This window comes from Anopheles nili, chromosome 3 (genome assembly GCF_943737925.1).
Source record: "Anopheles nili chromosome 3, idAnoNiliSN_F5_01, whole genome shotgun sequence".
NCBI lineage: Eukaryota > Metazoa > Arthropoda > Insecta > Diptera > Culicidae > Anopheles > Anopheles nili.
In genome coordinates, this window is record NC_071292.1 from 9,824,248 (window position 1) to 9,848,797 (window position 24,550).

The following is a 24,550-nucleotide window of genomic DNA, read 5'->3' on the forward strand; positions in this document are numbered from 1 at the left end:
GTTAGCGAATAAACACTAGAACGATCAACGAAAATAGTAACAACATTACTAACAAGACCATTAGACACTTTGGCCATCCCGAGTATGCACTCGGTTCGAATTAAAATCCCCATCACAATATAACAAGCAAACAGTTCAACGTGGAAACGCAAACGTTAAGTAAAGACGACCCAACAGAAATAAAGCTTAGCCTCGGCATCCAACTTTCTCCATCCTGAACGAAGTAAACGGAAAAACAAAAACTTTAACCGACCCGATATGAACAAGAAAGAAAAGGACACTGTGTTATGTATCATTTTTACCAGCAACCAGCTCCATTCACTTGTAGCCAGCAATGCCAGCGTACGGGCGGGCTGGTATGAAAAAAAGGATAGACGATGCGGAACCTTATAACGTACAAAAAAAACATTTACAATCATCCTAAACTAGGTGCAGCTGTACACGTGAGCCAGCTTCCTTCGCCTCCTAGCCCGTGCATTTTGTTTCGCTTCCTATTCCCACCACATCACACGGGCAGCCTCAAGAATAGGGTTTTATAAACTAGTTCCCGCCACCCGCCCCCATAGCTCCAACCAAAACGCGCGTGAGTGTGTTTCTCTCTCTCTCTCTCTCTGTATCTCGGACAGCACACATCGTCCTTTGCCGGCACCATCTACTGCAAGTCCCGCCGAAAGCTGTCCTCGTCCATCGGATCGATCATGGTGCTCGTGTCGGACAGCATCTGGATGCTCTGGAAATCCATATGCCCGAGCCCAAGATCTGCTTCGAAGTCGTCTGCAATGAACGGGAACGGGTCAGAGTCAGAGCGTGTTTGCGCGGATGATAGTAGACAAAATAAAAACGTCTACAGGCATAAGGTTTTCCTTCAACGGGTGGTGGATTTTTTTTAGCACGAACATGTACGAACGTACAGCGAGTAATGTTCGGAAAACATAACGAAATGCTATTGTGACGGAAAGGCGATTCGAGAAGGGGATTTGGGTTCGTTTTATTCTGGTGCATCAGTACGGTACTTACCCCTGGTCGAGTAATCTGGAAGTGAGTGAAGAATGCATAGCAATCATTAGCAGTTTACAGATGAGAGGGTACGATGAGAGGGAGTTTGCATACAGTGACGATAAGGGACGGGAAGGATACAACAGAGAAGCACGCACGAGCAGGCGTTAGATTGGGACTGTAGGGTGCCCATACGTACCTGTGAAAACGATCTCCGGTATCGTCGGTGTTTGCGGTTCGATTAGCGATTGCGTGTTGGGCAGGCTGAGCAATGGTTCCGTGGTCCCGTTGAACATGTTGTTCATGGTGGTGCTCTGCATGCTCTGCATGTTCTGACAGTTGAGCGAGTTAAGTTGGGTCGTTTGCGATGTCGTCGTTTGGTGGCCTTGGTTGTGCCCGTTCCCAAGCCCGGTGTGTGTTCGTATACCGAGCCCGTTGTTCATCGTCAGGTAGGTTTCATCAAACTGGAAAAGAGCGAGAACGAAATGTGATGAGTTAATGGAGTGAAGAGAAAAACCACCCAGTCTTCCCATCCTGTTTGGAGTTTCGATCTCTTACAGGACCACCAGCATAGATTGCCCGTACTTACCCCACTAAAGACCATCTGATTCGTGTTAAAATCGGTGTCACCCTGTTGATAGGAAAAATGAAAATCAGTCACAAATATCGAACAGAATCGAGAAAAACAAAACGATAGCAAATAGTTCGTAAATAAGTGAAGGCGCAATGTTGCGAACATATGCGGAATGAAAATAAACGAACAACTGTAAGCCGAAAAATTGTCTAGAAGAAAACGGGAACTAAACGAAGAGATATTTATGATACATGACCAACAACGACAAGGAGGAAAATGTTACAAAAAAAATTAAAAACAAAAGGCAAAGTCAATGGAACAGCATCGAAACGAAGCAAATGCGATGAAAATGGTAAGGTTAATTCAAAATAATCAAAAAGCACTACATTTTCTAGGGCGGCAAACCGAGATCGCTCGATAGAAGGCATGCACACAAACGAAAGGAATAGCCAAAAGCAATTGAAAATGTACAATCACGAACAAAATGGCAAAAAAAATATCACCAAAGTGGACGAAAATCGGAAGATAGAGCACAAACATGGAACAACAAACATGCATGAACCACAAACCAACGAAAGAGAATGTTTATGTGAGAAAAAAGACAGCATATCCTTTCAGCTATGATTTTTTGATAATTTTTCTTCTTCGTCAATCTCTTTCTCACGCCTATGAATCCGGATATATACCAATGTATAAAAAAGTAACCTTTTTGTCGCAAAAAAAAGCTATCATCCGCTGGTAGCCAAAAATTGTTGTTAATTCTATACGATTTTGAGCTCATAGCTGAAGGCACGTTAGAAAATAACACAGTACAAAAAGAACCAAAAACTGAAGCAACACAATATTGAAATCAGCTGTAGCCAATCGCTTTGGACGAGAATACGGCTAAGCTGCGAGGCGAAAACAATGAATTGCCTTTGGTTTGCCAATGTATTAAGATAATTTTTTTTACTATTTTGCAATTCATACGCCCTGTGAAGGAAACCGACCAACACACTCTGCACAGCATTGACCGAATGTTTCCCACACTTTACAGCAAACCAAACGCTAAACGAATAAAAACACAATAGAATAGCGAAGAAAATCCACAAAATGTAGCAAAACTAGATTGTAAAATTATGTTCTATAATTGATAATGGGAAAAAAGTAGTTAAATTGGAATAAAAAAGTATCAACCTGCACTTGCGCGGTTAATGTACATCCGGACTCTACTAAACTCTGAACCAGCGTAGTCCAGTCCTGAAGTAGGATGATGAAGGTTGTGCGTTTTCGTAGTTCGAGTTTTTTCGTTCGATTTTGGTTTGATTGTAACGTTTTAGTTTTGTTTATTTTTAAGGCGTTTTGTTCGGCGAACACACATGGATTCAAAAGAAAAAGGGGTAGACGATAAATAGTAGCATTGCATTAATCAAGCGTTGTTTAGTACATTTTCACAAAGATCGGAATGTTGATGATGACGAGGTACGCGTTAGACAACAAAGTAAAACGAATAACAAAGCCAGTTGAACGTGAAGTTAGGAGCGGGTATAATCGAACCGGAAAGTAATAGTTGCACACAAATTCGGAGGACCGAAGGATGTAGGAGAAGCAGTAGCAATAAAAAAGGACCAGGAACGGGACGCTTGGAAAGCATTAGAAGTCGATCACCGAGTAGCACGGTCGAGCACGAGTTTGTATTGGCTCAATTTACAAAAAAAAAAGGAGACGAATAATTCGTCCTCTATTGCACCATTGACACTACTGTCGAGATGATACAAACCTATCTCTAAAAAAAACCGGTGATTAGTATCCTACTTCCTATGCACCACTCTAATTCTATTTATGAATTTTCATTTTTTCAATGAATGATGAAAACTGATACAATGATGATGGCAAAAGGAATAACGTAAAAGTTCCAACCAGCTGATCCTTTCGCAACAATTAGCTTCGAAAAGTGGCCAGCGACTGCAATGAATCAGACACACATATATTCCGCGAGGAAAGGTACGACAGACAGGAAAGTAAAGCGTTCAAATTTTGGATGTTAAACCGAATGAAAACCAAATCACACAACGCAAGATCTATTTTGCTGAGAGTGATGAGAACGAAAATAAAAATACAAGACAGCACAATATACGGCCAATCGGTAGAAGAAGTAGAAGTGAGACAGAGGAACGAATGCGAACAGAAGAGACCTGCATGAAGATAGTGCAACGATATGGTGGACAGGTGAAAAGATAGGATCATATGTTGAAATGGTTCCCTTGAACGATGGAAAAGACGTAGCTGGAGATGATGTTGGATGGTGGTTCAGAGAACGCAACGCATATGCAACGACATAGAAACAGGTTAGGCACAGAGCGGCGTAACCATCGTTCGGCGTACTAACCAATGTTATGTGCTCCAAATACTGTGGTAAGGTGTTTTGCACGTAAACGTCACTGGTCGGATACTTCTCATAGGATGGTCTGTGAAACATAAAGGCGAACAAGCAGCAAATTAATATCACTGTAGAGAGCCCACAGCACCGTTCAGCTTACCCATTGTTACTGCCCACCGTGTGCGACACGGGACTACAAGGAGCACTTGAGTTGGAATCGGGATTATTCACGAGTGCAAGTCCCGGGCTGGAACCAGGACTGGGTCGCGTTCGATAGTCAGACATTAGTTGCTGCAATGAGAACAAAAGTCGTGAGTCTTCCATGCATGAGGATATACATCACCACCATTCCGGGAGATACTTACCGGGGACATATTGCCGTGAGATCCGTACAGTATGCTTTCGGGAGAGTTCTGATTAGGCGACGCCAAACCGTCGGTGATATGGGTGAAGCTGTCGTAGCTGATCTGATCTAGGGTCGGTATTCGTTGCTGCTGTTGTGTCTGTTGCGGTGACTGTGCCTGCGATTGCTGCTGCTGCTGCTGTTGGCTAGTGTCATAAGTATTGTTGACCTAGCAAGGATTATATCGCATGATAAAAGTTTATTATGCAGAAAATAAAGGTTCACATCTGGTTTATACGAAATAAATGGAAAGAGAAAACATTTTCCCAGCGTCTTGCTCGATGACGTTACGACAATCTATTTTTTTCATTTTCAATTTGTATTTCGTTAGCTAATTTGACTCGATCAATCGTTACGCAAAGCGCATAAATACGGGCAGCAAAGTAGATCTACGATTACGTTACTCTCTGGATTAGTTTAAAATAGTTTAGCAGCTAGCGTACATTGCGTTTAGTTCAATTATATTCGACTGAGAGGACGATTACAGCGTCAGAAAATATAATATGTTTTGCTTTTGCATTTAAAGAAAACTGTAGCGACAGTATCATATGCGCACAAATTACTTGCCAATGAAATGTTCCTAAACATGATCATATAAAACTAAACAAAAAAACGTAAAACACAACAATCTAGCAGTTCATATGATTCGATTTCGGGTTGGAAAAACTCGAAACGCCTGAAGGATGCGGTAAACGAACATATCGAAATGAATGGATAGAAAATAATAAATAAAATTATATACCTTTGACATAAACGAATATCTATTACTATCTGGTACAGATAAAAAAGGCTGCAAAAAATTAACGATGAAAGAAAGAAAAAAAAACAATAGTAAATATAACACAACACGTTTACAGGCAGGCTGCAATTGTAAAAGGAAAGATCAATGCATGTGTGGCAGAGATGGTACGTGAGCGTGAGTGGATTGTGCAAAGAGTGACAAAGAAGCTACAAAAGATTTAAAAAATAAAAAAAAATGAAGAGACGCGCGACAAACGGTGGTGTAAGTGAAATTAAAACTTAAACAGGTATAGAGAAGAGATCAAACAAAGCGATACAAAACGATAAGAAAGTTAAAAACAGATACAGAGCGTGTTGGCAGATGAAGACAGATAAATAAAAGAGAGATACAGTGCAAGAAAAGCACCAACAAAATTACAAACAGTGGTAATTCTAACGAAACGCGTTGCGCGTTAGAAAGATAGTGCAGTGGCTGGAAAATGTATATGCTGGTGCACATCTACAGCGAGCAAACAATCTTGGCAGCGAGAAGCTTTTACGCTCGCTTAACAGTAAGAGCTAAGCTTCAAGGAAGAACCCGAGATCTGCTCGCAATCGACACTGATCTGCTGGCTATTGCTATTCCTTAACGATTCCTTTCCCCTCACTCTGTTCCTTCTATTGTTCCTCTGTTGCATTTTCTGATGTTTGGTGTGATGCAGTTTCGTTTCGTTTCCGGTCTTTGGCCACGCGCCCAACACTCACCTGACTAGAGATGGTTTGTGGTTTCGCTTTCTTGCTCTTGTTAATGCCATTGTTAAGAGCGGTGCCGTTGTTGCTGTGATTGACGGTGTTGACCAGATTCACGTTATTTCCCGCGATCGGAGCCCCCCCACTCGGACTACAGCTGATGCCGCTACTCGTCGGGCTAACCGACCCACTGTTCGAATGGCTGGTCGGAATTGGGTACCCTCCCACACCATTACCACCGCCTCCACCGCTACCACCACCACTGCCAACGTTGACGCCACCACTGAAACTGTTCGCCCTCGGGTGGGGATGATGGTGATGGTTCTGTATGGCAGAGGTTGGCGAAAGGGACGAAGGCGACGTGCCCAGGGGACTCTGCGAAAAGGGTACAAATGTCACCAATATGCTTCACGTTCCTTTCATGTTGCAGAGAAACACCTACCGGGCAGTAGCTGTGGTTCTGTCCGTTCGGATCGTACTCTTGGTCCAACGTTGCCGGATACATGGAGGGAAAACCGACGGAGGTTAGATCTGGCAGCGAGCCCGTATTGCTCGGTATGGGTATCTGTATGCTATCCGGGTGGTTCTGCGACGGATAGATGCTAAAACGGGGAGCAAACGGTTAGCCCATCTGGAAGCTGATCCTCGCGAACGGATGGCTCACTTGATTCCGGGTAACCTCGGCAGCGCCGTAGAGGAGCGTGACCGTATGTCCTGCGTCGATCCGTTGTCGTGATTGCTGCTAGCATGATGATGGTGATGATGGTGACTGTGGTGGTTGTTGGTCATGTGGCTGTTGTGTACTTTCGAAATGTGTTGAGCATTTGAAATCTTCCTTTGCACCGTCGGGCTTAGCGTTAGGGGTGAGTGAGTAGACAGATGGGTGGCGTCTTGTTGCTGAAAGTGAGCAAAACGTGTGTGAAACGTCCGGTCCCAGACGCAATGGTGCTCGCTTGATTCTACCTGATTTTGGCAAAGGCTCTGATGGATAGCCGAATCCGAGATCGACCGGTGCCAGTTATTTTCTATCGGTGGAATCAAGTGGACCGTGCTATTTCCATACGGTGACGTGTCATGGTTTCGGCTCGCCTGCCGATTACGCATGGGACCGCCAGGTGTTCGTCCTGCGGGCGATTGAAAGGGAAAAAGAGAAAGCGTTAGACAATCATTCAGTGCCACAACACAGGAGAACTATTACCATTACCTCTCGATTCCCTCGTGTGGCTGGGCGTACTTGCTTTGGGTGATATCTCCTTTTTCACCTTTATCGTCTCCGGTTGGGTGTAGGGTTTCAGTTCGGTTAAATTAGAACCATCTTCAGCCTGAAATAGAGATGAATTCATCAATTAGTCAAGACGCTCTTTTTCGTAGCCAACGCGTTCCTTAGGTTCGCTTCACAAAGCAAGAACAATCCATCGAAGAGAGCCTTCAAGATAAGAAGAAGTGATCATAACATCATAGAAACATTCGAATGCTAATCATTCTCTAGGGTCTCTAGGTTCTCTAGGGTCTATCTACTTTCGTCATGCAAAAGTATCATTTGTTGTGTAAACAAATATCTACCACATTGAAAGGTTTTGGGCAAAAATCTAGCAACCACCATGCGCCTCCATCGCTTTGAAGAAACACTTTCCTATCACCAAAAAAAATCAAATACTATCTCCAATTAAACAAAATAATTGGCTTTTTTTATCATGAGCACATGCTTTCGCAAAAAAAATCACTTTCGGTAGAAAATTGAAAAACAAAAATCGATAAATCGCTAGCAATATGCTTTTTTTTCTTTCAAACAAAAATGGGTGTCCGATTTACAACGTTCAGGGAAGTGTCTCTTGGTAAAAGGAAACGTAACGTTTCCCAACGTGATATCAAAATGACGATTTGAGTAACAAATGCATGCATTCATCTATCGGTATGAGTTAGCTAATCAACAAGAGAACAAAAGAACAAAAGTTAAGTAACCCATCATCGGACGTGCGGCACACTACTTAACGAATCGGTGACTCGTGTTTGCTAACATTCATCTTCTACAGGGTCCGCAAAAAAACAAAACAACCAAACCAGCCGAAAACGTAACAGGAAGGTAAACAGACGCGTTTCGACCAAACGAAACAACTAACAACAATTGGCGAACATCAACACCAACAACGACAACTACGACAGGCGGCGAGACTGTCGCTCGTGGCTATGGAAATCATAAAAACCTTTTCCTGGTACTGTTTGTTATCATTGTTGACGTTGGGCAGGGACCCGCCCCGGAACGTGCCCAGGCCACCCGTCGTCGGTGACAGATTGGCACTCTTCGAAGCCTGAGACACACCGCAAAGGAATGACGGCACGATGCGACCGCAGATGACGATGATGGTGGTGGTGATCGTGATAATGATGACGCGTACGAAGGTGATCGCAAACGAGCCGGCCGATCGGCGAAGAAGCGGGTGTGTTTGGTGAGTTTAGAGAGGTGTGACACCCGGGCCCCCAACACGGATGGGTTGGGAATGGTTTTTTTTTTGGTTGTTCAAATTGTTGATTCATGCCGATCCGCCCCAAACGACATGGGATGGGTGTTGATGGGACGGCCCAGGAATTCCGGAAGCCAGCGTGACGCAAGACGGGCGAGAATCGAAAAGCAAATCAATGATCAACAATACACAAACAGAAACGGAACGGAAGGCATTCGGTACGAGGTAGGTGTTAATCATACGCCAGTTTTGAGTTCTCTGCTAATTGGATTGGATTTTCCCAATTTTCTATGATGTAATATTAATAATCGCTTTGTCTTTTAAACTCTAAAAAAAAACACATGAAATAAAGCCACAACTGTAGTCCGCCCAGGATTCCAGCTACATCTTTAAATAGTGCCTCTGGCATACTCATTACCGGTATAATGTCCACGACACCCTGTGGGCCGAGTGTTTGCCAAAGAGTGTTTCAAGAGACAACGACGTCGTGTGTCAGTGACTCGAAAACTACAGCGGCGTTGACAGCAGATAGCACAAACCCGAACCCCGGCAGGCAACAGAATATATGGATCAAACTCGTCTGCCAAACCAAAAAAACCCCACCGATGGCCACCCCCTTTTGCAGCCTTCTCCTTTCGCTCCAACAACTCCGCCAGCGGCGATGACATTTTAAAGCATGGCAAAAGATTAATTAGCTTTCAACGCCCCAACACCCCCACGGGGGTTTTGTCGTCGAAATGCGAGGGAACGAGCTTATTTTCGTCACAAGCTTCCCGGAGCAGCCGCCGGGCGGGCGCACAGTTTCCAACGCAACTTCATTAGTAATTTCATACGCCGGAAAAGTTGATTGATGTTCACTCCGCTGCCGATATATGGGGAAGGAGAAACGCCACCAAAAGGAGGGACGGGACGGCCACTAGAGCGAAGAAAGGCGTGCGATATTGTTGTGAAAATAATCAGCGAGAAAATTAGAAACACAACCATCGTTATGGAAACGCTCGGGACAGGTCTCTCGTCGGGTTTTCTCGGTGTCGTATGAGCGTTTGCTCACGTTCATAATTATAGGTGCTCCTGTGTTGATATAAAATCAACACATACCCCCCCGGCCACGCAGCCTTTCTTTGTTTTACACCCCATTTCGCATCCAGCAAGGGCTGCGCCCGATAATTGCATTTCGATGTCGATAATTCGTTTAATTAGTGGACGCGTATCTAACCGGCCGACCTTCGCCGAGTATAAAGCACGGGGTCGAGAGAAGCAGTTTACAGTTTTCGATACATTTTCAAGCGTCCGTCCACGGTGCGTGGGAATTTCCAATGCGCAATTGATTATCCGGACACACTAAAACAACAACAAAAAAAAGAGCCCCATCCCGTCAAGCGACAAACGAAAGCAGAAAAAAAAAATACACAATCATCCGCCGCTCGTGCCCATCTCGCACAATACCATCATCGCGCGATCGGCGCAGCGCTTTTCCGCAAATTGGATAATTAAACAACGCAGCAGCAAAACTGCCGAGTGGGGTAGGAGGAAGGAGGGGAGGGGGAGGATAGGCAAACACAAATGCAGTTTGTTTTTCGCTGCATCCCGCGAGTTCGTGTGTGCGGAACTAACAACAAAGGCCACCCTCCCCCGATTCCCGGTGGTGTGTGGTCGTGATGGAGCGCTTTCACCATCACACCACCACCACCAGCGAAGGAAAAGACGAGTCCTGTTTGCGGTTGTATTGGGGGCTGGAAAAAGAGCTACAGCAGTAGGCCGTTTCGGAAACGAAAACAAGGGCTCGGCGGTTACTATACACTCTCGGCTTCCTCTACGGTACGGTTGCTAGCCTGGGTTCAGTTCTCGACTACACGCACATCGGCACAAATCAACCGCACACAATCACACGGTCGAGGTAAACAAAAACCGACGCGCGCGCTTTCTGCGTTCACCCCCACCACCCACCGGTTGCCTCCCACCAGTCCGTCGCTTTGTGCTCGTGTGCTGAGGGTGAGCTTTTTTTTTCAACCCCCCCATTGCCGCACTCAAACAAGCACACACATGCAAACGGTACGGTACTAGTGCCGCGTGTACGAGATATTATTTAAATACGTCTCCCGAAACTCGTTCCTTGCGGCGGTTTTTCCCTACCATCGGCGGGGGCCATTGTGTGCCTTGCGATGGAGGCGCAGCGATGAGAAAATTTAACACTTGGAGAGCACGAGGAGAGAGTGAGCGAGAACGAGAGAAGGAGAAAAAAAACGCAGCAAGCATTGAGCAACAAGAGACGCTTTCTGTCAAATGCAACGCGTACCGAATATATTGACAGTCGAAACACGCGTCGCCTGGGCCAAAAGCAACCGATAAAAACGGCTACTAGATCGATCGGAAAGCGCGAACATTCAGCGTGACGAAAGCCGAGTTCCACGCGAGCGTGAAATGAGTGACACACGCACGGCATGAAGCGGAACGAACAACGAAATGGTGGTGTGCATGTTTATTTTGGTTTTATTTTTTCTTCGGCTTCTTTGCCCGCCTTCTCCCTATGGAAATTGATTTCTCCATCCTCCCTTGCACATTGGGGGCCATCGCAACCGATAAGGAACGGCCCGTGTGAGACCGTGTGCGTATTTGTCGACGCGTTTCACTTTTATTCAACAGGTCACACACGGTCCATGGTCGTTGCCGGGTTTTGGTCGGTGGATGGTTAGATTAAACGACATTAATTAAACATATCGCACACTCATTCGGCATGCCGGTCACCAGGCGGGAGAGGGTTTTTATCTGGAGACCGCGCTCAGGGTGCCGAAGTAAATTAATTGAACCCTATTTGGATTACACGGACCTTTTTTTCTTATTGACCACACGAGCAAACAAAATGATTACGCTTTGCGGGAAGGGGTTTTATTATATTGCATCCATTCGGCGAAACAAAATACAAACAAAAAAAACAATAACTCGAGTTTCGAGTGAAATATTTCATTATTTTGCAAAAAACACTGGGCGCCTCCATGTCACCCTTATTTGCCTTTATAATTAAATGTAGCTGTTTTTTTTTGTATAAATCTTATTTCCATCGCTCATTTGTATTTTTGTTCCTTGAATGTAAGCAAGCTATTATTGCGTCATATTGAAATCACTTTGTCTGATCTCCTTTTCAAAATGTTAATACAGAAGCTCTTGTACCTCAAGCACGGCCAACAATAATATTACATTAAGACACTCAAGCACATTAACCTAAGCACTGATAAAATAAAAAGCATCCCCAGGCCGCGAGATTGGGCCTTCGCAGCAAAGCGATAGAGAAATAATTTGGGCCTCTTAAAACCTTCTTTCTTTGACCATCCTCACGGGGCCATTCTCTCCATGCCACGCTGTAGACGCAACCCCTCCACATCAATCAGCGCAACGGTGCCCGAAACGAGCCAGCAAAAGAAATGCGCAATAAACAAGAGTGGAATGACAAATGATGCAACAGCCACAAAAAAAAGGCGAAACGTTTGAGCCTCGTTTGCGAAAGAACTGACTGGCTGGCTGGCGGAACATTAAACTTATGGCGTTTTGCTGTTCAGACGGCTGCCCGTCTGAACCCCTTTTTTCGCTACATCATGCCCCGGGGCTTGGTGCGGGCTCAAAGTGCACGGCACAATGAAGAATCGTGCTAGAAACAAAAATAGCAACAACAATAAAAAATGGAGGATGAACATTTTTTCCTCCGTCTCTTGCTATAATTAAAAAGAGAAATCGCACCCCAACTAATGGATCGCCTTAATGTTCACTATCATCGAATCGTTTGACCTATCGCAGGGGCACCACAATCAAAAGCATATGCCGAAAACGATGAAACAAGATCGAACAACGGTTCAAACAGAGTACCACACCTCCTTGGGCGTGAGTTTGTTCTAAGACAGATCGAAAACGTAGCTGTCGATGAACAAATAGTGCTGCTGACCTACAGAGCGCAATCGGCTTTCTTCCATTTTGCACTCTTGCACCTAACCGTAGCGGTTGGCTGTGACGTGTCGGAATTTATTCCAATTCCGACGCAAATCCCTATTTTCTCCCGTCCACATTGTCCACTTACCACCCGCTCGAAGCTGATTTGCGATCGTAAATGGTACAGTTTGCACTCGCTCTAGCGCAGACGATCGATCGTACACCCCACCAAGCGATTGATAATGGACAGATCGTCATCGGTGGCCCTTCCCGGGGCCACCATTTTCCCTTCGTCACCCAGCGACCCCAGCGCCAGCGGCGGAAAAGTTTATAAATAAACACATTGTGACCCAACACACAACAGAACGCAACGTAAACAACAATGTCGGCCACCGCACACGCACACTACAGCGAAGGTAAACCAGCACCGTAGCGAAAACGACCCCCCTTTTAAGGGTGGGGGTTGGCGCACTCGGTGTCGGTGTACTTGTCCAAAAGTGCTGCCCCGTTTGGGGTGGCTGGTTGGGAGATTGAACTTGCGCGGGAGCAAAAAAACACGATCGATGGGAAGATGAGACGATGGAAGAGACAAAAAAATCCTTTCCATCTGTTGTTTTTTTCGTTGTTGGTGCGCTTCCACTTCACGGCCACTCGTCGACCTCTTCCCAGCTGACAAGCTCCCTCGTCAACAGGCACAGAGACGACGACGCCGCGACACCACTTTGGAAAAACGAAAAAAAAAACCATCCCTCCACCGATCGATCGGATCCGCGCGACCGAAGCCCTGCCGGATCTTGGGTGCGAGTGTTTTGTTTCTCGCCATTTTTCCTTTTTGCGACTCCTGTCTCACGTCTCCATAGATTTTTTTTTGTTTCGTTCTTGTTTTGCTTCACGTGCCACTTTGCGCCCGCTCGGTTCTATTTCGTCTGCCTCGAACACCGAACGCCACCATCATGCCACCCATGCCATTGACGGACAGGTCTTGGTGCTGTCTTGAGCGTTTTGCCGAGGGCAAATTTACTTTAGCATTGAACAAAACGCAGCACCAGCAGCAGGTTCGGAAACACAATTAGCTGCCGTACAGCGCGCGAACGCCAAATAATCCTGTGGTGTGGTGGTGCTAGATTTTTTTTCCTGTTTTATTTTGTTTGCTGCAATGCACACGGTAAAAAAACGACAAACAGCAGCAATAGAAAAAGAAACGGCAACCCTTTACGTAGCCTGACAGCTGACCTAGAGCTGACTACATATCATTATTGATGACCTTCGTCCTCAGGAGGTGGGTCCTTCACATGATCCGAGACAGAGGGAGACCATGCGAAATTTATGTAAAATATTCAAACGTAAAATAATTCCCACTCTCCATCACACACGATGAAGTCATTTGGACACAACAAAACACAATTTGTACTGATGCTTTACGCCCACCAAAAGCTAGTCGTATTGCCCAGCGAAAATTCGCATAAACTGCGTCAAACGATAAGCCCATCTCCGGAAACCCCCCAAACCAAATCGTTCGTCCGAATCCAAAAACTTGAACAGGAAAGCCCAACGCTCTATCGCGGGAATGCCAAAAACCAGCTTTCAGAGGTGTGTCACGTCTTTAATCGATGGAAGAACACTTTTGGGGGGAGAACACACACACTTCAGGTGGAGGCGCGTGAACCACGCGAAACATTGCGCCCTGTGTTGCGATCGTAAGGGAATGGGCACACGAAGGAGAGCGAGAACGAGAGAGAGAGAGAGCGTTCATGATCGGCGGATAAGTTGCCCACAGAAAAACCGGTCCCCAACGGTCCCCCCCTCAAGGAAGAACTTGCGCCGTTGAAGGTCAAGCTCGATTACGTCGTTTAGAATTTCGACGCGAAGGGACGCGCCACGGCGTTCGACGAATGATCACGCACTTGCGGGTGACGCCACGCGGACGTTCGCTACCCACCCGGCCGGCGTAGATCGGTGACATCTCGAGCATTGTCCGCTCGAATTCCTGCTGCTGGAGCTTCATCTTTTCCTCCTGGATCTTGATCTTGTCGCGGTACTTGCGCGGGTTCGTCATGTTGCCACCACCGGCGCACCTGGCGGTCAACACCTTTTCCACCACACTGGACGCAATTTTGAGGCCAATCTCACACTATCGACCCAACACACAGCGCAACACGCAACTCCACACCAGTTTGCAGCTTCCACACTACAGAGCACGCGATTCGTGGTTCTTTATCGCTGCAAACGCAAACGTAATCGAAATGCCACCGTGGAACACCGGCTCGGATCGGTTAGAAACCAACTAACTTTGAAGAGACGCACGCACGCGCACATACACACACACACACCCGGGGGTGGGTTTGCTTCAAGGGAACCCTTTCGCGAAGACGCCAGAACAGAAATTGAACGCCATCGCGATGCGCTGGGGTCTTGGGAGCTGCCGCGAGAACGAGAACTCAGCGCTAGGGGTTGGATTGAGTCGCTGGCGCACGCGCGCCTGGAAACGAGCGAGAACTTTTGCGCGAGTCACTCAAACTCACGCGACGAGTGACCAAGCGTGGCTTCTCGGGTGAAGATCTGCCGGAGCTTGCAACGAGTGATCGCGCGCTGTGAGAACGGAGGTGCGATCGGTGATCACGAAAACACACTCGCGCGCGCGATCGATGACATACATTCTTGCTGGGTTCCCGCATATTTTTTTTTCTGTCGTCCAGCCTCTACGACGTTGTTGGCCTCCTTCAACTCAACTTTTTGGTAGCCTTCCAATGGAACGAAAAGGAGCAGCAAAAAAAAAAACACCCCAACTCATCGCTGTTCGTTTGCGAAGGGGCGCGTGAGCTTATGCAGGTGTGTCGGTGGTGGTCGCGTATTTGTGAACCATCGTCGGGGTTCCATTCTAATTCACGATCTTCTCCTGGAGTTGGTTGGGTTTTCCATGCGGATACACCCATTTGGTGGCAATTAGGAGCCGAGAAAATGTATATACATGGGCGTTCGATGAGTGAAGAAGACAACCGAAACTTATCATACCCTCCACTCGACCGAACGGTTAAGGGATGAATGAGTGATGGAGAAGAGCTGACACCCCCTTGCTGACGCCATTCCGTGTCGCGTAAGGGAGGATCAATATTTAAGCAGCCAACACGACGATCGGACGATCGGTTGTGTGGACAAATGTTGCTGTTTTTTTTTGCTTTCGATGCAACGTTATTTGAGCAAAAAATAAACCCCAGTAAATTACAATCAAATGGCATGAATTTCCGCCTTACGGGGGAGGGGGGATGAGAAACTAGTGATCTATAGAGTGACAAAGCTTGTTAAAAATGGAAATGATTCGTCTCAATTAGTCAACTGTTAGCTGTAGTTAGCAACCCAATGTCAGGCCAAAGAAGGAAGACCTTCACAGTGTGGCGCCCTTTACCCAACGAGGATTATTAAAATCGAAAGCCACGTTTATATGCATGGGTCAAAAAAAAAATCACTCACACGAATGTCACGTAGATAAGGGCGCGTACAAATTCGAAACATTCAAATGTTCAGCGTTGGGGCTTTCCAAAACTGAGGCTGTTATACGAAGGGCATTCGGTAAGGGTAACGTGTTTGAATATGATAAAACGTTTGTAGAAAATTTTTAATCGTAGATCGGAAATATTTTTCTTAAGGAAAACATAAAATAGATGCTTTAAACAAACTTCAAATTTTAATTTTAATTAAATTTTTGCACAGTTGCAATTAGCTAGTAAACCTCTATACGAGCTTTAGGCAGCAAATTCAATTTTGACCGCACGAAAGAAGCTTTGATCCATTCGTCATAATGCGCCCGCTTATTAACCCCGCATGAATCTATTCCCTATGCTTCACATTCCATCGCCTTTGAAATCACTCGAACGGAATCAAACCCCGCGTCGAATCCAAAGCGGCTCCAGGCCAAGGCTACCAAGCGTTGCTAACAACACGTTTTCGACAGGAGTGTTGAGGCCGAATTGTTTCTTTTTTTTCTTTCGGCTTACAAAAAGGAAAAGGAAACACGAATCCCTTCGCTCTCCCCTTCTGGCGAGTTCATTTGCACCAGCGGTGAAGCCCTTACCAGACACCGCTAGCAGCGAGTAATGGCGATAAGTTCGTCTTAGCGATTGATAAGAAAATGCCAACGCTAAGGCGCACTCACACACTTTCTCTCTCTCTCTGTCTCGGGGTGGTTACTCTCGCACCCCCCAAGGAACATGGTAAAAGAGAGAGAGCAGCAACAGGAGCAGAAAAAAAGCACAACATTACAACACTCCTCTTTTTGCGGCATCCAACCCCACGCTAACAAGATGCTGGCCCCCTCCAAGAAAGGGGTTGTTAATACGCTCTCTGGAGGTGTATTAGTGGCCATTTCCTTTATTTTTTTTTTGCATCCAGAACATTCGCACAATCGCAAAGCATGGTGCAACTGCAACCGATAGGGGTAAAGCAAGCAGGTTAGGTTAATATTAAAACAAACGCCTCATTAGAATAACGCTCCCTCGAGACCGCATGGTTTTGGTTGCAAAATGTATGAAAATTCGCCTCAGTTCTTTTTCAACCCTGCACAAGGAACACTTCCCGCGTGATATGCCACGACTTCCGGTTTCGAGGTAGGTCTTCCGGTCGCGAAAAGGAGGGTTTTGCTTCCCCCTGTGAGCGCATACCCTTTTTCGCCCCGAACCGGATGCAATTCCACAGCAGGCGGAAGGTGTGAGAACACACACAAAAAAAGGGAAAACCACCACCCGTTTAATATGCACCACCCCTTTTTCAACGAAACGGAACTGCATGCCATAAATCGCACCCCCTGCATTGGCCCGTTTCCCCGCCAATACACACGCCACCTTTGGGGGGAGGAGGAACCGAGAGTTCGAAAAGTTCCTAAAGGAGAGAACGAAGCCGGTGGTTGAGAGAAAAAGGGGGATATAAAAATGGAACCCCATCGCAAATTGATAGGCTTTCCTCGTGGCGGGTTCCCTCGACTTGTGAGTCATCTTGACCGGGCCTGGGTCTTGATGGATGTTGCTAATCCATTCCTTGGCAAAGGAAGGCCATCATAAATTATTAAAATTACACGCACACCTGATACCTGCCGGCGGTTCCTGTGTTCCTTCGTTCTCGAGGTCGCGCCACTTCCAGCACGGATTCCAGTGTTTTGGTGCACTTGGCTAAGAAATGGAAGCAGCGAAATCTCGGTGGTCGTTAATGCGAACAGAATGCTGGCTTAGAGACCGCAAAGTGACGCTACGTGTTGCACGTGTGCCATGGCATGGGGCCATCACTGAACAAACGCAAAGCAAATGGGCTAATGAAACAAAAACCCAGCACTAACCGACCCGAAATGGAATGGTTTTTATTGATATTATCGCAACGATTAACGGCCCATTTCTAAGTGGCTTTGGGTGTCACAAAGGGCAACGATTGTGCTTCTTTTTCTTTATTTATTTGCAGCGCAATCAATTCCATCGGTGGATGGTAATAGTACACAATTTAATGATTTCATGCCACCATGGCTTTCTAATGGATTCCAGCCGGTGGCAGATTGTAGATTCGTTTGTCAACATTACATCTTCGTCTATTCTTAGCGCTTTGGGCGCTGTAAAAAAGAAAAACCCCGCGGTGTGTGGGGAGAAGGCGCACAATATTTGCGTACACTATTCAACCACCCCGGCGGTAAATGGGGAATTCTAGCGTTTTATTGGCACGCAAGTGTCACGCAATCACGCGTTTGCTCGAACGCACGTCCGCATCTAGCGCCCTCTCTTTGCCGTGTCTCGAGAGCTTTAACAAGAACCGGATTAGAACCGTACAACGTGTCCGCGTTCCGGTGGTAAAAAAGAAAAGAAGAGGAAACCCCCTTAATGAGATCAACCTGCGATGCTACCGGTACCTGTGCGAACCGGTTTGGGTGGGTTTTTTTGTTTTCAACGTCGAAGGGGGGAGGTTGTGTCCAAAAAAAAAACCCACACTAAACAACCAAAGAAAAGGCTTCCAGAACAACCCGTTGTTTGTGGAAGAACGGTTGCGTGTGTGGCAGTGGCAGCAATGGGTGTATTACGCAAATCGCGAGACGAAAACCGGGTTGGATTAGCTGCACAAACATGCACGGGCGGGCTCTGAAGATCCACCGAAAGGCGCTTAATTTGGTTACTTCATTTCATTCCAAAAAAAAACACACCCTTCATGCTCCGGCCGGAACAACGCCATGACACAACGATTTAGCGCCATTTTCTTAGCACCCAATCAAACCCCCTCGTTCAACGCACGGTTTATCAATTGCGAGAATATTCCTGCTGCTGTTTGCTTTTCACCGTAAATATCCTTCCCCTTTTTCCCCTCACCCCCCCCCCCCCTGATTTCCCAACCTCAATGTGCCGCCTCAATGAAAGTGCGATCCCTCCAGGCAAAATGGAAACGTAAACAACACGCGCAAAACGGTCGGTCAACACGACGATCACCGAGCGCGCGAACCATCAACACGCGGTGAGAGAAGACTTGTGTATTGGTTTGCTTTGGCTGGTGCCGGGGGTGTCTTATCAATGCGGTGCGAGCGATACGCGATCATCCGCCGCGTCGGTTCGAGCCCTACGGGCTTATCACACACCGGCCACCGGGTGATCGTGTCGCGCCTGAAACGCCCGAAACGCCATTTAATAAAAATGCCCGGGCGAGGGTTTGAAGTGAGACGCCAGTACCCGGCGGGTGAAGTGAACCCAATCAAACGAACGCATTATCGTCCGCGCGCGGCTGAGATGCCAACGAATCGACCGAAACTGAGCGAACAACAAACAAATACCACTCAAACGGTGAACTCATGGTGCAGGGGCGATCGATCGGATCGTTGGTGTGCGTTTTTGATCGTACGGCCACCCTTCCGACTGATGTTTGCGTAGCGCCATGCGTGGAACACTCGCATGGCATGTAAATAAGCTGGCCGGTTTGAATGCGCGCGCGCGCTTCTGACAACAGTAGCGCAAAACGTCACGCGGATGGGGCCTTGCGAGGTTCAGGGATGGCTTTTTTAACGCCAACCATCGAGCTTACGGTGGGAAAAAAACCACGTTCCAAAAATCGATGAACGGACAGCATATCCTCGGGAAGGAGTTGCAATTTGGTCGCACCACCCACCGCACACGTGTGTATGTGTTTCGGTTAGTTTTTTTTTTCTAGCTGGCAGGTGCACAAAACGATCGTGGGGACCCATCGAAAGGGTTCGCAGGGGGTGCGCGGGAAAAACAGGGATGGCAGAGTTGTCCTCCCGTTGGTTTGCTGCTGCCGGTGCTGCTGCTGCTGCTGCTGCTAAACACGTTATTTATAAATACCGAGACAGCCCCACGAATTGTACGCGCGCGCACCCTACGTTTTACTCCCCACCAAAGAAGGGGGGTGGTATCGGGCGGAGAAGGAGCAGCCCCCCATTACACACCCACATCCCTATGTCCCAGGTCACGGGATGAAAACGGGTTGCTGCACACAGGCACAGGGTTTAGAAAACCAGATCGATCCTCACGATCGCGACGAAACACGATCAGTCAGCTGAGCAGTGTGGCGTGGTGTGGGCACGGGGTGGGGGGAGGAGAATTGTAGTTTACCCTAGCAGGGGTGCAAAAGTCCTCGTCGTCGGATTTTGCATGCATTCCTGCAACGCTCAGAAGTACCCGCGAGGTGCAACTGTGGAATTTTTTACACCAACTGCAAGGTCTTCCTCTCGATTTGAGCTCGCGATTTGGGTGAAAAATGCCCACAGACCACGCCAACAGATGGCGTTGTATGGCGAATGGGTGGAAAACACACACACACACACGATCGAAGCGATTACTGGGAAATGATTTTCATCCCCTTGCAACACCAACACCGGCAACAATGGGTGCCGTTCCCAACCGCACCGATGCCGGTGATCGGTTGTAATTAATGCCTCATGATTATCCGATGACGTTTGCATAAATTAACATTATTAAATCGTACCACGTAAAAAAAAGCCGCCCGAGAAGGTGGTGAAGGCGTGCCCATTTGAAGGCGCTTCCCTCTCACTCTATACCACCAGCGATCGTTTCGATTGGTATCGGGAATGGAGCGATTGCAACATTTTATGGCTTTGGAATAGCGAACCAAACAAAAAAAGCAATCGTTGATTTTATCATATTTTGATTATTTGCACACGCGCGCGTTCTTGGGCGGCAGCGTCGTGCTGTTGGAGGGTTGGCAAAAGAAATATTTATTTCATACCGTAGCGTAATATATCCGCGATTTGAGCCATCAGGAGCCTTGCAGATACTCGGAACGCGGAATAAATGCCACCCGAGGCCGGCTAACAGCCACTATAAACGGCTTCGGAAACGTCACCTTTTCATTAGTGCACGGGGAAATCGAAAACAATGGCACGCTTTGATCCAGAATGGTGAAAAATAAGCACGCATATACATGTTCGGAATGACACACACACGCTAGTTTGGGGGTGATCCTGACACGGTGCATCGTGTGAATCCGTTCCGTAAATGCAAGAACCAAACGAAATGGCGGTTTTGAGTTTAGAGAGAAAGAGAGAGAAAGAGGGGGAGAAAAAAAAACGCAAATAAACAAACAAACGGGGGTTTTGGAAGGAAAATACCGCGAGCCGCGAAAAAACCACCCCCAAAAATGCCATACCTTCGACGTGACGTCCGACACTTCCCGCATGATCCTTTCGAACTCGGCCGTCTCCTCCGCCTGCTTTTGATTGTGTAGAGCAATTTTCTCGCTGAATTTCCGCGGGTTCGCCATCTTCGTTGCCGTGGTCGGTGCTTCGGTTCACTAGTTTTCCACGTTCGGCGTATTACTCTCTCTCTCTCTCTCTCTTGTTGCTGTTGTTGTTGGTGTTTTCTTTGTTTCTCTTCCCCGCAGCACCGTTGCGCACACGTGTACCCCCTGCGGGCAGCCCTTCACGTGTGCCTCGTGCTTTTTGGTCGACTTTTTTTTCTCTCACTTTTTCACCCCAGCCCCTGCACGAAGGACAGTTTCGTCCTTTTTGGTTTGCTTATTTCCGCGTACTGCAATTACACCTGTTTTCCACTTTCACGCCACGTCGTTTTTACTGCAACAGCATCGTTGGCAAGGACACGCTGCAACACGCACTGGGTTTTATTTTTCTATTTATTTTTTTCAAACCGTTTTATTTTTGCTCATAAACACACACGCACACGCACTTGCACATGCACTAGGAAAAGCTCACCAGCGGTATCGCTTCTTCTTACCCCGAATGCACTGGCGCAATGAATGCACGCATGCTGGTGGTGCGTTTTCACTAGTTTTATGCACCACTTCTGGCTTCTGTATCAATGTGGCAACCTCATTCTGTAAAACAAATAAAAAACACGCACACACACACACACGCCACAAAAGCTTCCTTTAATTTCAATTATCAATTTCAGCCACACTGCGTTTGCATTTACAAAAAGGATGATTCTTTTCCCGAACCGCACCACACGAGGAACCGCACGAAAGCACTCGAGGAAAATCGCGCTCGCTTTGTTTTTCCACCCCAATCCCCCGGTGTTGCTGTTGCTTTAACCTTTCCGTGCTGCATTCGAAAAAGTTCACCAGTTTTCCAAGCCTCCCTTCCGACACATTTTCCACCGTGGGGACGCATCGGATCGGAAAACGGTTCGCTCTCTCGCTCTTGTTTCGCACACCACGCGCTACCGATGAGCGTAAGCTCTAGCATTTTCCACACAAAACACACTTACTCGCTCGCTCTCTCGTTCTCTCACTGCTCCTGCAGCTGTGCTCCCCGTGCAGGGACACGAATGAAAATGGGTCCCCCTTTTGTGTGTGTTTTTCCCGATGCGAAAAGAAAAGTCGTGCCAAGTTCAACAAATCCTTGCCATGTTGGCCCGATTTTTTCACTCCCATCGCCCAGTTCCCTTCACATTGCACTGCAGGGACATTTTTTTTCTCATTCAGTGCCTGGAAAAAGACGACACCAAACCGCGGGAGGATTCGCACAAAAGAAGCAAATGGTAAACAAAAGCGCATCCAATCAGGCCGGGACAAGCCAGCTTGGCCTGCTGTGGGACGTGCGGCACACACGCGTTTTGCGATCCAATTTATGCTCCAATCTGTTGGTGCGCGTCGTCCTCGTGCAGCAACGCCGCTTAGGGGACAATTTTCGCCACGCTCCTTTCCACCGGGGTGGCTTTTTTTTTGTTTGTGCTATCTCCGTCGAGAAACCTCTCAAACGCACCGCACAACTTTGCCAACCAAACAACTGACCCACGAGACGGAGAGATAGATAGAGAGAGAGAGAGAGAGAGAAAGGAATAAAAATACACACTGAGGAAACGGGGTGAAAATGCTAGGACCAAAAAGGGCCGCCTGCACCACAGGGATGCCACAGGAAACGGAGTGGCACGAAAACGCAACGGCCGATGGAGGCGCACAAATGGCGTTGCTCTCTCCGTTGGTGGCCACCCCTTGCGACTGGCCAACTCGAGGAGGAGCAGCAGCGAAACCGCGAGAACTGGCGCCGACCGACCGACTGACCGATGGGGTCGTAACGGGGAACTGGATGGAGTGGACGGGAATAGGAGTGTAGGGATCAGAGCGATCTAAGCGCACACCATGGCACTGGATCCGGCACCGATCGCCAGGAAAAACATATCACGCCGATTGCACAACGCGAGCTCCCCCAGTGGGCGCACGTGTACGTGTGTGTGTGTGGGGGGGGGGGGGGGGGGGGTTTGTGTGCGCGCTCACACCATTTCACGCGGATGGACCGCGGAAACCGCGCGATCTCGCGGATCCACGGCAAACACACACACACACTCACACACGTAGACGAACGCGCGCGCGCGCGGGCACCCCCGTGCAAACGATGGGGATGATTTTTTTTATTCATTTCGTTTCGTTTCTATTTCCCCATCCCCTTCGTTGCTCTCTTTTTTACGCTGGCCCACCACTGGCCGCAGTCTCGGGGAGCTGGCTGTTGAAATAACTACTACACCGTGGGGTATCTCGCGCGCGCGTTCGCCTGTAAACCTTCTCCACCACGCACCACAGCGCCATTAAAATCTTTGCGCGGCCGCCTGTGTACTATACGCGCCCTCCCCCCCTGGTGGGTGGGCCACGGGTGGGTCGGTCGGTGGGTGGTTGGGGTGGCGTTGTGTTGACCGAAGGAAGCAGCTGGTGCGGTGCCGTCCGGGCCGAGTGAACGAGAATGAGAGAGAGAGCTGGTGCGGTGCAATGGAGGCGCCCCACGCAAACCACCCTCCCCCACCCCCACTCCCCTTCCTCTCAGGCTAGTACTACGCGGAAGGGCGAGAAAAGGGAGCGAACAAAAAATCTAATCCCAATAATTTTCAACCCGCTTCGGGCGGCTCGCGGGCGCGTATCACGCGGAGGGAGAATTGAAGTAACGAAAAAAAAAGGAAAGAAAAGGAACAACAACAAAACAACTACGAGTCCGCTGATAGCTGATAACGGCACCGTATAGGAATCGAACGAATTATTATTGCCGCAAAGTACAGTCCCGGATGAAAGGCTACACACACAATTCGTTTCATTCTTTGCCCCGTACGGTGCTGCGACTACGATGTACTCTCATTGCTCTTCTCTCTTCATCTCTCACTCTCGCGCGCCCTCTCTCTCTCTCTCACTTGCGCTTCATCTACGCGAGGGGTGGCGGAAAGTGGGAGGCAATTTTTCTACGCGTTTTCCGTATCGGTATTTTTTTTTGTTGCTTCCACCAGCCTTCACGGTTCAAATTACACAGTTTTCACGATCGAAACCAACTAAACTAACCCTGCGGACGGCAGCAGGAGCTTTTAGTCGTATCCGCGGGGTGAAAACTCACCCCCCAAAAGCACCTAATTTTTCAACCCCCAAGTACGGTGCGCGGTATGATCGGAAAATTGGACCAAAAAGGTAGACCAGATATAACAGCCATCCTGCGGTCGGTGGCCATGGCACGGAGACGGCGTACTCGTTTGGGGAACCGTACCGTCGACTGCTGTTGCACTACGCTTGCCACCCGAGAAGATGTTATGCACACACTGCAGAGAAAATTTGTCCATTTTTCTACGTTTTTCTTTTCCGAACGTTTCACACACTTCCTGAACACTAACTAACTTGGCTCTCGCGACCGCGCTCTCGGGCGGGTTTACGGGCGACGATTACGGGAAACGGGTTATCTCGGGCTCTCGGTGGTGACCTTTTTTCACTCTGCCATGCGCTGGGTACAATATTCTACTACAGTTTTTCCAATCATAACAAACATTTCGGATAACACGAATTATAATGTGGTTCAATCCACGGAATACACAGGGTGGCACTGTACGAATCGTGATGCTTGTGACAGCCCATGGGGCACCCCTCTGACGTTGAGTGCGTTCATTTCCTCAGCA

General features: G+C 47.7%; 1 protein-coding gene across 1 annotated transcript; it reads right to left on the minus strand.

Moving 5' to 3' along the window:
* Window positions 1-652: 652 nt before the first annotated feature.
* On the minus strand, window positions 653-24,367 carry LOC128727635 (CREB-regulated transcription coactivator 3-like). The gene is made up of 17 exons (XM_053821565.1): window positions 24,148-24,367; window positions 20,820-21,503; window positions 8,007-8,111; window positions 7,001-7,124; window positions 6,766-6,926; window positions 6,467-6,699; window positions 6,245-6,404; window positions 5,818-6,177; window positions 5,075-5,122; window positions 4,295-4,501; window positions 4,090-4,220; window positions 3,939-4,017; window positions 2,747-2,809; window positions 1,586-1,627; window positions 1,196-1,460; window positions 1,018-1,032; window positions 653-774 (listed from the first exon to the last, which is right to left on the minus strand). The coding sequence occupies exons 2-17, from the start codon at window positions 20,931-20,933 to the stop codon at window positions 653-655; spliced, it is 2,229 nt and encodes a 742-aa protein (XP_053677540.1). The 5' UTR covers window positions 20,934-21,503; window positions 24,148-24,367.
* Between the last annotated feature and the right edge of the window lie 183 nt (window positions 24,368-24,550).